This window comes from Amblyomma maculatum, chromosome 1, assembly GCF_055883805.1.
Source record: "Amblyomma maculatum isolate TAMU_Amacu chromosome 1, ASM5588380v1, whole genome shotgun sequence".
Lineage (NCBI taxonomy): Eukaryota > Metazoa > Arthropoda > Arachnida > Ixodida > Ixodidae > Amblyomma > Amblyomma maculatum.
Window position 1 is genome coordinate 392,749,154 of NC_139344.1, and position 14,425 is coordinate 392,763,578.

A 14,425-nucleotide genomic window follows, 5' to 3' on the forward strand; every position below is an offset into this window, starting at 1 on the left:
AGGCGCTCAAAGAAATATCATGCGCTTCCCCGAAAGTCTATATGCGGTATCACTTTCAGTCACGATGTGCTGGTCGTTGACAGGGGCCTCCGCAGGGTTCTAGCGTGGGGTGGATAGCAACATCGCTGCTCCAGCCCATGTATAGAACGTGGACTTAAAAAAATAAAAAGGAATGGCATACAGTAGCGAACAAAATTGTATGCTGTTTAAATTTTTGCCGATATATGGTCGCAGGGACTACTTTTTGTGGTTAGCTAGTTTCGCGACACACTCCTTTTTCGGCCTGTATTCGGTGCCGTAGACAAGCACCGGTTTGTCTAAATATGTTGTGTAGATTCTTCGCGCAGGCTTTTCTTCTGCCACTGTTCTGCGAGGGGTGCGAGTTTCTTGTTCGAGGGGGTATGAGGATGCGTCCCCTCATATCCTCATCGACATCTGCAAATTGAGGCCAATTATGCCTGCATTTAACGCTGGAGCTTTCTAGAATTTTCTGCCTGCAGGAGAGTGGTTCTGTCTACCCTGTCAGCTGCACCTTAATGGGGGTCCTTCGCCATGTTTATTACACCCAATTCCACCAGCCTCGCCGTTGAAGGGGGGGGGGGGGGGGTGTCGGTGGTAGTCTGAGAGCCGTTTTGAGTCCCCTGCGCATTAGAGCATCTACGTTGCTTCTTTTGTTTCTTTCCTTTTGCGTTAGTTTAAAATATGAGAGCGCGTAGCGCATTCCAGAGAGCACGAAACCTTGTACTTACCGTATCGTTTTCTTTTCTTTTTTTTAGTCATTTGTTCTTGCTGGTGGCCCTCTTATCCGTGCATATATTTCCGATGAGGATAGACTTTTTGCAATTGTTTTGCGGCCTCATTCTTAAGATTCTGACTTTGACTGTCGGTACGTCAGGATTGTCAACACTGAGTTTGATTATGCTTTGACGATTTTCTCTCGCCCAGTACCGAGGGCTTCCATGGAGTCCTCACCTAGGCTTCTCAGTATCTTAAATCCATAGCAACGGCTCTGACCTCCACTATAGTCAGGTCGGTCCTCGTCGATTTTATCGTTTCTGGTGCCCCCTTGTACTCTGGTAGAGTTTTGCGTGGGAGGGTTGGGGGACATATATATATACATATATATATATATATATATATATATATATATATATATATATATATATATATATATATATATATATATATATATATATATATATATATATATATATATCGCGTCAGGGGGTGGAAGCACTGACCCATTCGGTCCATTCTGCACCATCTTGCAACATCTTGCACCATCTTACATCATCCTGCACCATCCTGCCACGACACACAATACAGCACAAAAATTATCCTCAAAACAGCTGCATCGATGATTTGACGCCAGAATGGCCGGTGGATAGAGAAGCGAAAACAACAAGCGAATTAGTCAACGCAATCAGTTGAAACCTTCTCAATGACTTTGGGAAGGCATGCAGGGTCAAGTTACTGTGCCTTTTAGTGCCTCCGCGCCGGTGTTATGCGTAACCACACAGCACAGGAAAGCCGTAATTACATCTGTTGCGTCTGTGTCGATGTCGAACACTTCTTAGAAGGAGCCGCTATCACCTGTGTCGCCTTCCGTTGCGCAGTGGAGTATCTGCCGGTGTTTGCAAGTAATCAGCTCGACGGTACCCTGGTTGCCTGCCACTCTCGGTGGCCCAGTCGCTTCTGACGGTCATGCACCACGTTCTTGGCTTTGGGCCATGGTTTGACATGCTAATATTATCTCATGCTTCCTAGGAAGTTCCATACTTGCTGAAGATGTGTAGCCCTCAGGAGAAAACCCGAATCACTTCGCAGGGCTGCCGTGCGCCGTGCTGGAGGGCGGCCGTTCCGCCTTCTGGCGTCCCCAGCGGGGCAAGCCGTCGAGCTGGCTGGCCACCGCCGAGGCCGTCCACATGGCCGTCACCAGGCTGCTCGAGCTGCAAGGCTGCGCGGGACACGTGGACGACCTGCTGTTCTTCTTCCGCTTCTTCCACGCCAAGATCAGGTCTCGCTACAGAGGGGTGCGTCGTCTCCTGCCGTCCCAACGCAGTAACACTCGCTTGGTCTCGAGACTCGCTCATTAAATAGCTCGGTCGTTCACTCACTTCCCCGCTCGCTAACTGTCACTATCTGACTTGCTGACTAACTTGCCGACTTGTTCATTCACTCACTCATCCACTCGCTGTCTCACCCAGTTATTCATTCGCTCATTCACCAGGTCGCTCGCTCACTCACTAGCTCATCCTACTTACTCGCAGACTGTCCCACTCAAGTATTAACTCGTGCACTCACTAGCTCACTCGCTCTCTCATTCTATGTCTATATCTCACCTTCACTCATTATTTCACAGACTTAACCTCCCTTATTGATTTTTTTTTATAATTATTTTCTGCAGTTATTGATTAAATAACCCTAAAGACTCACCCGCACGTTCAAATCGTTCTGTAACTGCGCCGCCAGCACAATTCTAAAAACACTTAGGCATTTTATAAATAAATAAATAAATAAATAAATAAATAAATAAATAAATAAATAAATAAATAAATAAATAAATAAATAAATAAATAAATAAATAAATAAATAAATAAATAAATAAATAAATAAATAAATAAATAAATAAATAAATAAATAAATAAATAAATAAATAAATAAATAAATAAATAAATAAATAAATAAATAAATAAATAAATAAATAAATAAATAAATAAATAAATAAATAAATAAATAAATAAATAAATAAATAAATAAATAAATAAATAAATAAATAAATAAATAAATAAATAAATAAATAAATAAATAAATACTTATTCAGTAGTTTTCATACGCCATGATAACTGGCGAAGGCCCACAAATTTGTCAGCCGCTCTTGCCTTACTTCAGACTGATCAGTTTACAGCAGTGAAACGTTTGATCAGAAGTGCTTTGAGGAGGCGCCGCACTGGGCTAATGCTTTCAGCGAACTACAGAGCGGACTGGCAAGCTGCAGAGTTTGGACAGAACTGTGAAAAAGGAAGGAGGAGGAGGAGCGTGGTGTGGGGCGTTGGCAAGGGCGAGAAAGTACAGAGCAGACGGAATAGTAATATCTGTTGGCGGAGGCAACTATAACAGGTAATGGGGGCATTGCGAGTGCAACCTTGGGGATGAGAGGCTACCGCTGAGAATGTTGAATTTTTCTCGGAAGACCATTTGCCAGTGCGAGTGTTCTTTTGAAGGGACTCTGCTTTTCTGAGTGCGTCGACAGCCAGTAAAAGAACTGCAGAATGCGTAAGTGAGGCTTACTACGTCTTTCCAGAGAAAAACTCGTCTCTGTCCACCCACGCCACCGAGTAAGTGCTTGCTGTAAAGTTGCTGTCGTCGATATCACCAAACGCGAACTTAAGCCATGCGTGTATAGCCAGCGTAGCGTCTTTTTTTATTTTTTCCTGGCTGCCTTCTTCGATCCACTGCACGTTTTCACTTCTACACGCTGTTCACTTCGCACCATGGTCACGTGCTATGCATTTTTTTTTTTTTTTGTGGGAAACGAGATAAGAAAAGCCTTTCTGAACATGCTCCGTCAGAAAAAAAAAAAAAAAACGAAAAAGAGACGAGGTCCAGGTAAATACCGTAGTTAGGAGAAAAACTAGCGCTGGTTTGCGTGCGTTGAATACTAAAAAAAAAAAAAAAAAAAAAAAAAAAAAACACACAATTTCGGGACTTGTGATTCCTGAGCACATTGATTCTTTCCTATATTGTACCACTCCGTTTTGTTGCGTTGCGGTATTTTAAAGACGCACTGAGGACGGCTTCATTCGGTAACTGTTCCGGGGAAAAAAAAAAGAAAAAAGCTGCTCATCTAGTTTGGTTTATAGGATTTGACGTACGAAACCGACTCAGGCTAGTTGGTTATCTGGCTCTTTGTGACAGGCGGTGACATTGTTCCCTCTGCGAAAGGCGCATTCATCAGCGAGAAGATTCGAGTTAACTATCTCGCCGCCACTCGATTAAAAGTCGTTACGTCATCGTCTAAAATGACGGTTCGCCATCGTTTTAAGCTGATGTTGTTGTATAGCGTTGCTGACTTTGGGATCCACAGTCCAGAATCGATATCGGCGCACGTATTTTACTTGTGAAATCCGGGACTAGCATCGGCGCCTTCGTATAGTTTTTTTTTTTTTTTTTGTGCGTTCTAGTTGGTGGAAGTTCAGATTTCGGTGACAGGGATGCCTTTATGATTGGAATGCCTTAACTCATCGATTATGCTCAACTTCAGTGTGTCCTCGGTATCCCTTTAGCTGTAAAGCTCCCCCACTCGCTTGATCAACTTCGCTGAGCGTGTGATGTCTAGGCTCTGGAGGGGGACTACCGAAGAAGCGCGGACAACGAGAAAACAAAGTAAGGTTAGTGAACGATCTGAGTAATTACTGTAAGGATGTGTATATACATTCGTGCATTTGTATGGTTTGTATATTAGGAATGTTTTCAACGTGCAGTTAGGCTGTGAGAGACGGCTATGCGTGGTGGAGAGCTCCGGTTTAACTTCGACCGCCTGCGTTTCTTTAACGGGCGCTAGCATCGCACGCTACGTAGGCTTTTTTTTTTTTATGTTCGTCTCTGTTGAGGTCAGATCGTTTCTACCGAGGTTCGATCCCACCTTTTTGGGTTCAGCGCTGCCATAGCCACCAGGCTGTTGCTACCGGTAGATGCTTGACTGACCTCTAAGCCGTCAGCACAAATCCCTCACCCTTTATTGAAGGCTACACGTTTTTTTATTCACTTTATGGTTATTTTTATTTGTTTTTTTTTTACTTAATACCCTAAAGGCTCGAGTGAGCATTACATATTGGAGGGGTGGCATAAAAACAGCACAATACATAATCTTGACACGTATTAGTTAACAAATGCACTAAAGAATTATACATACAGATCGAAATACACAGCACTACATTCACTAATGAATATACCTAGGGCACAGCTCATAATGCTTAAGAAGGCAAATAGTCAAAACATATTACGGTGAAGGTTGACAACCAAGGTGCCCTGAAAGTTTTATTTGAAATTGTGATAAAGTAGTTTCAGTAGCTATGTCACTCGGTAATAAGTTTCAGTTTTCTATAGATAACGGTAGGTAATGAGCTTCAGTTTTCTGTAGATAACGGTATGGGTGAGGTTTGATATTTTAGCTTTCGTGCGAATATTGGCTGCACTTTGCAGGGATGATCAGTCTGGGATGAAATATGAGGGGCAGGAGCGATGCGATCAGCTGCAAATGTGGAGTCATCGTAATAGAAAGGACGAAATAATGATAAACGAGAGAACTTGCGTCAAAAGTGATAAGGTCGGGAATATTGAGAGATTGTTCTAGCAACTTTGATATGGTGAGTAGGACGAATTGCTGAACCTGGCAGCTTTATTTTTAATGGACTTAAGACGGTTAATTAATGAAACGCTGCTGGGATTCTATGTTATTGAGGCGTACTCTAAAGCTGACCTCATGAGAGTAGTGTACGCGTGAAGTTTTGTCTCGGAGTTGCCAAGGTATAAACGGCGTTTAACGAGTCCCATTTTTTAAATGCTTTATTGTGTGACGTGATCTGTATGGGCGCTCAAGCTTAAATCAGCACTGAAAAACAACAACAACAACAGCAACAAAAGCACCAAGGTACTTGAAGCAATCTGCTCATTCAACTAAACTCGGTTATGCATTAGAAGGCCTATTAATGCGCTCGGAAAAGGTCGTCAGCTTGTTTTTTCTTCATATTAATTTCCCTCTGCCATATCTGACACCACTCATTTAGATGCTTTAAGTTAGTCTGTAGGATAACTGCGTGAAATGGATCAACTATCTTTGTATAAATTACGCAGTCATCAGCGAAGAGTCGTACGTTAGATGATATAATAGATGCTATGTAATTAATGAAAACTAAAAATAGCAGAAACTCTAAAACTTATCCCCGTGGAACCCCGAATACGACGCGCGAACTGTTAGACGAATACCCCTTTGGGAGGATTGCTTAAGAATTCTTCGATCCATCGGGTGATGTCGCGATGCAGCGGAAGGTCATTAACTTTATTCATTAATATTTTATGGGGAACCCGGTCAAAAGCTTTTGAGAAATTTATAAATATGGCGGTTGTATATATTGATTCGTATACCGATTTATGAAGGTCTGTTGCGAGCTCGAATAATTGTATTTGACCAGACTTGTTTTGCTTACAGACATGCTGGTTGTCAATAAGCAGGTTGTTGTCGTTTAGATGGGTTATTATGTGCGAGTAAAGAATATGTTCAAGTAGTTTGCAGCAAATCGAGGTTAGTGATATGGGGCGACAATTTTTCGGAGACGTGCTGTCACCGGATAAAAAAAGAAAACAAAACAAAAAAAAAAAAACGGACCAACGTTTGCTGTTTTCCAGTCATCTGGAATGCATCCGGTATCTAAAGACCGCTGAAATATGCGAGTTTGTATGGTACCTGCCACATGTGTTGTAAGTTTTAGAAGTTTAGTGTTGGTATACAGTCTGGACCAGGGCTGCAATTTAGTGGCAATCGCATCTATAGCACTGGCAACACCAGCTGCAGTAATGACGACCGATGATGGATGAAGAACTAATAGTTCGAGAGGTTCAGGGAAATTAAAAGGCGCTGATTCGGTAGTAAATATTTTTCTAAAGTGGATGTTAATTATTATTATTATTATTAATAATCTCCAACGTAACTACTAGCACAGCAGGACAATTGGGCACCCTCAATATTTCTCCAGTTAAGCCTGTGCTGTTTCAGCTGAGGCTGATTTATTTCGGGAAGTTTCCTTATATCGTCCGCCCACGTAACATCCTGCCGCTCCCTTCTATATACGCACGCCATCCCTTGGAACAAAATTTGTTACCCTTGACGATTATTGGTCATCTTGCCCTCCCATCACATGCCCATTTCCTCTGACTGATTTCGACTATAGAATGTCATAAACTCTGGCTTGCTCTCTAATCCACTCTGCTTTCTTACCGTTTCGTAAGTTACGGGAATAGTTTTCCTTTCCATCATAGCTCGCTGCGTCCTTCTCAATTTGAGTTCAACCCTTTTTGTTGGCAACCGCATTTTTGCCCCATAAGTCAGTACAGGTAAGATATACCAGTTATATACTTTTCTCTTCTCGGATCCTGGTAAGGTGTCATTCGTGATATGAGCACATCTAAGTTCGCTTCAGCCCGTTCTTATTGTCTTCGTTATTTCTCTCCTGTGTCGAAATAAATTAGTTGTGGTTTAACTCTCGTTAACCCTAGTTGAATTGCGATAGCAAAGGCGGAAGCTTCTTTTGCCTGCTACATTATTCCCCTATCACGCCCTATCAATGTAAGGTGCCACATTATTGGGGATATTTAAGCTCATCCTTTAAGAGTATGATGCGAGAGTTTTACAATGAATCACAATAAAACAGCGCGGAATAACGGGAAAAGAAACAAGAAACATGACCTTAACAAACTAAAAAGCTTTTCAGACGAATGAATGCCAACACTGTAAGAAAGAAATTGGGATGCACGATCAAGCACCCTGTAGAATCTTCCGAAGGCCTCCTTTATTCGCTGCCTGGAGCACGTGAGAAATAATGCATATGACAGACCGCCAGATGCGTCAATGAAAGACTTCTAGGACACAAAACAAACTTCAAGCAAGTGTCCAGAAACCTGCGGCTTTATTGCAGAGATCGTCCCTCAAAAACTTGTGTACGTGAGCGCAGCAAATGCATAGCAATTGTTAATCACAAAGAGCAGTTGGCGCGCGAAATTAACGAGGCAGCTTCGATAGCGAGGCTGTGCGACAGCTCTATCAGCGCGCTGTTTGTTGCGTTAACAGGGAAGGAATTGGAAATGTTAAAAACGTTATTCGTGTCTTTGATTACGAGTCTTCGCTTATCATTTTAGATTGCTTGAATGATACGGTTGTTACGCATGTAATTTGAGGGCGGTGCAGATGTTATAAGCAGTGCTCGTCTTTTGTCCCGTTATTCCGTTCTGTTTTGCCACAAACGATTAACCTACTTGCCCAAGCTGCTCTCTTGGCTGCTACTAGCTCCTCGCTACTAGCCCTGTGTGCGTGTGTATTCCTTTAGCACCCCAATCGCTCCGATGCCTCCTGCAAACTGCTGTTCCATTCGGAGACGTGAACATTGGTTTTTTGCATGCCTGTACTGCATGCAAAGTAATTAAAAAGGGGTTTAATTGATACTAATACTAATGTTTAGATCCGTCTTTCTGCTTTCCATTCTAAGTGATCGATCATGGTTATCCTCCGAGTTACTTAGCAAGGCAGTGTCATTGGCGAATCGCAGATTATTAATCTATTTATTCACTGATACCCGAAACGCTTCCCAACCGAGATGTCTGAATATCTCATGTAAACACGCGATGAAAAAGTTCCGAGAGCACTGCAGAATCTGCAGTGGAGAAATGCGAAAGCCTGGGCTTTGCCGCTGCACAGGGTACGTCGCAACATCTGCCTGTTTGCGAGGTTTAGACTGAATCAAGTATTTTCTCGTAACCTTCGAAGGTCATATATAGGGGTTCGTCATAGTCTGCGCATTCCTCTGTGATTTGATTGATAGTGTTATTGCGTTCTTCTTAGTGTTATAAAGGAACGAAATAATAACCCAGTCGACCGAAGACCGAAACCTCTTCGGAATGAGGAAACGACTGTAAATAATGAATTAAGTAATGAGTGAATGCATGAGTTGCTTCGCCTCTGGAATTTGGGCGCTTGCGCAAGGAGAAAACAAAAGGAAAGGGAAGAATGGCGAGAGAGAGAGAGAGAGAGAGAGAGAAAAAAGATAAAGGGGTGACATTGAAGCGACAAAAGCGATAACGACGGCTCGCGAAATTTTCCGACACGTTGAAAAGCGTCGTACAATGAAGCGAGCAGTGTCCGCTGGGCGCACTCTGTGAAGAGCCTTTTTCGCGAAAACTGTCCGCTGCCGGGGAAACGTGGGAAGGTGAATGAAAAGATAGCAACCCGCTGTGTGTACACCGCTTACGGAGATGAGCCGGCCACGACGACGGAGGGCGAGGTGATGGGGGCGCCGCCGCCGCGATGATTGGCTGCGCCACGAAGCTGACTCTGGCGCTGCACTTGACTGCTGTCATCTTATTTCGTCGACACAAGAGGGAATTGGAGCGGCACCAGTGTAGAAGTATAAGAAAAAAAAAAGAATTACATGATAAATCAATGTTGAAGTAAAAGAGAATATCGGAAGGATACCGAAAGGTCTTCAGTCATACGATAGTTGCGTAATTCCTGCCTGAAAATACCGTCTTTTCATGCGGCCGCTGTCGGCTGCGTTGTTTGATGTGCCCTCCTCACCCTCCTCCCTTCTCCCCCACGAAGCAGAAACAATACAGCAATTTTCACTTTATCTCAATCAGTTGTGCACTGTTCAGCCTTGTCAATTGTCTGCATGTTTTTCACCATCTCGAAACCTGAATACTACGGCCTCCTGTTTCGCGGCTGTTATTATTAAAGACCTTTTACTTGAACGTAGCAAAGGGCCGGGAGAATCAACGAGAGCGACACGCGATGTTGTAACGGCGCCGACGTTATAGTCACGAAGATAACTTCAAATTGACAACTGCTTGTTTACGAGTCTCTCTTTTTTTTTTTTTTAACTTTTATTCCTTTCTGCATTTCTTTCCAGGACTTGGGAGTGTCGAAGTGAAGAGTACTTGTGATTTCTGGTGAGGCGAAGATGGTGAAGACACGCAGCGAGATGAAGTTCATTGAAGGCGCTTTTGCCTTCAACCGAGTTGACCGAGTGGAAAAGGAGCCGCGGTTCTTGATGAGACTGCGGGGTTGGATAAGTGAGCGAGGGAAATGGGTTTTGTGGGAAGGTTGCGCAGCAATAAAGCGAACTTTGTGCTCTTGATCTACGCCCATGTGTTTGTTAGAGCGTCCCTGCTGCCTTGATCATTTCTTTACCGACAGCGAGGACCTTTGGGGCAAGAAGCTCTGTAAGTGAAAAGCGAGCAGAAAATTTTAAAACACTGCATTGACGCTGATAGCTACAATGTGATTGATTAACTAAAAAGTGTTGCAACGTTCGGGAGGCACTTTTGCCGGCTTTTTACTAGACGCCGCTGAGGTTGTGATCAGTTTGGTAGGAAAATCAATACATTAGCCGGCGAGTTCCCAGAATGACGCAAGCAGCAGGAGGACCTTACTGTAGAAAATGTCACCCTTTGTAGGCACTCGTGCATTTGTTCGCGTCGCTTATTCACGTACGTGGTCACGGATGATGAGCTCTGGTCCCTGGCGTTGCACGCGTACCGGCCTCCTGGTCACGGCTGCAGAAGTGTCCTAGCAGCTTTACTAAGGCCTCTCGTCTGCTCTGCGCAGTTTCTTGAAGAATAGTGAGAGAGAAAAGCGACATACGTGTGCTGCACATACACGACTGTAACAATTTGCATGATGCGGCTCATCTCTTCGTTTCCGCAGTTTGTTTCGACTGCAAAAGTCGTAGCCAAGAACTTAAGGGCAGGCTCTGCACTTGCTTGCGGGACCTACATAGTCTATCCCTCAGCGTTTGGTAGCGCCCCCGGGCAGTTTTCGGCTCTTTCACTTGTTCTTGGTTGACAACAACAAAAACTCACATGCACACTTTATGCTATCAGTTTAACAGCGATCCAGTTAAGATGCTGTGTCGCTGTGCGGAGGGAGAGCGCCCCGAGGCTGCTGACGGACCGCACTCCGCAAGTACGTGCGAGCAGGGGGTTGTCAAAAAGGAAGGATGTATCGGCAGGGATGGGTGCCGTCTTCGGGCCAACAGGGATGCGACTCGTGGGTGTCGTGCGGACGTCTTACGGACGCCGTGTGGACGTCGTGCCCCGTCTTGCGCCTTTTAGTGAGTCATTCCGTGACCCTTGTGAGCAGCAGCATCAAAGGTTCGCAAGGAAAGTATTGGGGAAGTGCGAGGATGGATGATGACGTGTCGGGCCGCTTTCGCACTATCCGCGGCAGACAGGCGCGCGCTTGAAAACGGTTTGTTCTTTTGTTCCCCTCTTTGCTTATGGCCAGCGGAGCCCAGGTGCCACCCCTGCGTATCTGTTGTGATCTACGCCTGGTAAAAGTGGCGGCTAAGTGTGGGTTTTGTCAGTTGTATTTTCTCTCCTGATTTTAAACCGTGAACGAATTTGTGGAAAGCGCTCATGCAGTGCTGACGAGGAAACCTTCTAGCTGGGACTGACGTGGCATTGGCTAGTTCGAGTTTAAATAAATGGTTCCGATTGGCTCCTTGAATATCTTTTTCCTATTGGCTACTAAGCCGGCTCTCAGGATGCTGGGGAAGTGTACTCAAACACGTTTCCTGGCTCTAAAATGGGGAGACTGATGGGGGAGACTGACAACTGAGGACGTTCGCAGAGGCGAAATATGGAACGAGCGAGCCACGGCGTTGTGAGAGGTTGAACGCTGTCAGTAACCACTCTGGCTTATACGTAACTGATTTTGACCGGAGTAATTAAGTGTACATAGTTTGCGAAGTTGTCCAGTCCGCTTTCTGCAATCTGTCACCGGATCAACGAACCATTAGCAATAAATTAACTGCTGCATATGCCAAATGATTTGTACCTACTTCCGTGCTCGTGTCCTACGATTCTCCTTCTCCTCATATAAGGTGTTTACGAAAGGGCCTTCGCGGGTTTCATTGAAGCGATAAATAAAAATCCCTGTCACAAAACGCATATATGCATAGTATATTGTGACGTCCAGATTGAAACGATGACGAGAAAGGGACGACCGTGGAAAAGGAAGAGAACGAATGGTCGGCTCGGGTTGGGGGTTCTAGCAAGCGGACTCAGCCTTCCGACGCTTCTCAACAATATTGACTGCATATGGTGGCATTCAAAAGCTTCACACTGTGATGATTACCTCGGCCGCAGATACCAGGCCTCGCGACTTCGATCCGCTTTTGCTGTTTCCCTCGATACTCCATCACCGGTAGTTCGTCTCTTTTTCACGGGGCTTTTCACACAAAGATGGCTCGCGGAGCATAACATGCAAAAGTAGAGCAAGTGAGGCCACCGATTGCAGCGCCACCGGTGGCGGTGATGCGTTAACGCGCACGCTGTGATTTTTTTTTTTTTTTTGTCCTGTCGGAATTGACTTTATAGATCGAAGCTTTCGCATCTGAAAAGGTGTGTGGCGTGGACTGGGTGCTTGAAGTGAGTATTAGACTCCCCCGTGGTAGTCCACAATTTCTTTGTCGCCAGCCGTATGGTACTGCAATCGTTAAGTCAGCCAACCAGTGAATACTGGCGCACTATCGATATTGGGTCAATGAACCCAGGCAACTAGAGGCTGCGCATTTCGGATCCAAATCAAATATATTGTGATCTAGTGCTGCAAAGCGCATGACCACATCGCTACGCCATCATAGCCTCCACTTCCGAGCACTTCGCCGCTCCCAATGAGAGCCTGAATGAGCACCGCTTCAAAGAAAGGTGCCTGAAGGGAGCCAGCCGAAAGATAATATTGTTCCAGGCAACGCGGGCCCAACCGCATCTTCCTTAACATAAGCAAACTTGGGCGGCGCGAGCACTTCGTGCACATCTTGCTTTGCCGCGGAAACACAGGTCGGAGGTTGGTGCGTTCCAAAGTTCCCCTCGTCGCGAATGGAAGACGGAACTGGGTCGACCTGCCGCTCTGCGCTGTCGTCTTGTGTGGGAAGCGTTCTGCACGTGCATGTGCGGGGAACCCACAAAGTGAACTTTGTGCTCTATGATCACACTCATGGGTCAATGAAGACGATCGCGTAATTGCCACACCGTTGTTTCCTTGCATGTTATATGGCGGGCAAAGCTTCGTCGATCTTGAGTGTAGAGTACGGCTGCTGAATGCTCGTCTACTGCAGTTTATATGTGCTATATGCTTAAGAAATCGGCATGGGCAGGACATGTAGTGCGAAGAGAGGATAACCGATGGTCGCTTAGGGAAACAAACTGGATTCCAAGGGAAGGAAGGCGTAGCAGAGGGCGGCTGAAAGTTAGGTGGGCGGGTGAGGTTAAGAAGTTCGCAGGGGTCAAGTGGATGCAGCTAGCACAGAACCGGGTTAATTGCAGAATTATGGGAGAGGCCTTCGCCCTGCAGTGGGTTTAGTCAGGTTGATGATGATGATGATGATATGCAGTTCAGTGCAAAGCACAGCTGCATTGGGCCGCTCATTGAGACTACGCGCGAATTCTTGCACGGTTTGCTGCGGTGCTTGGCGTTCATGAGCCTGCAGGTTAATAAAAACATTGGAGGGTGAACATCGTAAGCGCTTTTTTACACTGTTGATTGAAGGAGGGATCACCATCGAGCCCCGTGAATTATGTGTAAAAAGGAGAATTCTAATGGTAAAAGGTAAGCTGCTACTGCGAGCGTTCGTGCTATTTACCTTCAGGGTTATAGGACATGGCAGAGGGGATAGGGCTTACAAGTGTTTACATGCATGGTAGACCAAAGTGAATATAAATGATAAATTCCTCCTCCCCGGCCCACTCACACAAACACTTATAGTGTTTATGACTGTTTTATGCATTACAGTAAAATTAAACTCTTGTAGGCGTAAAGTCCATCGAGCGAGCCGTCCACTGGGGTCACGAAGACTCACGAGCCAGCGAAGGGAATGGTGGTCGGTCACGACGGTGAAAGTATTCCCGTACAGAAAGGAGCGAAAACAACAGCGAGACATTCTTGCTCCGTAACCGTGTACTTTCTTTTGCATTTACTCAACGAGCGGCTGGCATGCGCTATCACATGCTGATCGCTTCCATGGCGTTATATAAGTACGGCGACGATACCGATACCACTTGGGTCAATGTGTACTTCAATTGGTGCTGATGGGCAGAAGTGGTGGAGGATGGGTCTCGAGGTCAAAAGAAATTTCAGGTGACGGAAAGCTGAGTCACATTCGCTGGTCCAATTTAATGGTGCATCTTTATGCAATAGACACGTGAGTGGGTAAGCGATGTCTGCAAACTTTAGTATAAAGCGTCGAAAGTACGAGCATAGCCCGAAAAAGCTCTGCAGCTCTTTTAACGATTGGGGCACCGTAAAACTTTGACAGCTGCAGTTTTCTTGGGATCTGGTCGAACACCTTCTTTATCAACTAAGTGACCGAAGACAATTATTTCACGATCCACAAAAAGACATTTCTTTGCATTCAATACAAGACCAGCTCGTTCCATGCAATCAAGCACGACATCTAGACGGCTGCTGTGCTCACTAAATGTTTTGCTAAAAATTACAACGTCGTCCAAATACCAAAAAAAATTTGTCACCTTAGTCCACGCAGGATTGTATCCATGAACCGCTTGAATGTGGCAGGCGCATTACATAATCCAAAAGGCATAACGTCAAGTGAATCTGGTGTTACGAGTGCCGTTTTTTCTTTATCTGCAGTGTGCA

At 45.0% G+C, this 14,425-nt stretch overlaps 1 protein-coding gene across 1 annotated transcript in view; it reads left to right on the plus strand.

The window, feature by feature from the left end:
• The window catches only part of LOC146208564 (tRNA-uridine aminocarboxypropyltransferase 1), a 34,058-nt gene extending 24,153 nt beyond the window's left edge, over positions 1-9,905 (plus strand). Inside the window, exons 5-6 of the mRNA XM_084587295.1 lie at positions 1,828-2,033; positions 9,678-9,905. Coding sequence (XP_084443421.1) covers positions 1,828-2,033; positions 9,678-9,698 — 227 coding nt within the window. The 3' untranslated portion in view covers positions 9,699-9,905. The remainder of the gene's footprint in view (positions 1-1,827; positions 2,034-9,677) is intronic.
• The last annotated feature ends 4,520 nt before the right edge of the window (positions 9,906-14,425 follow it).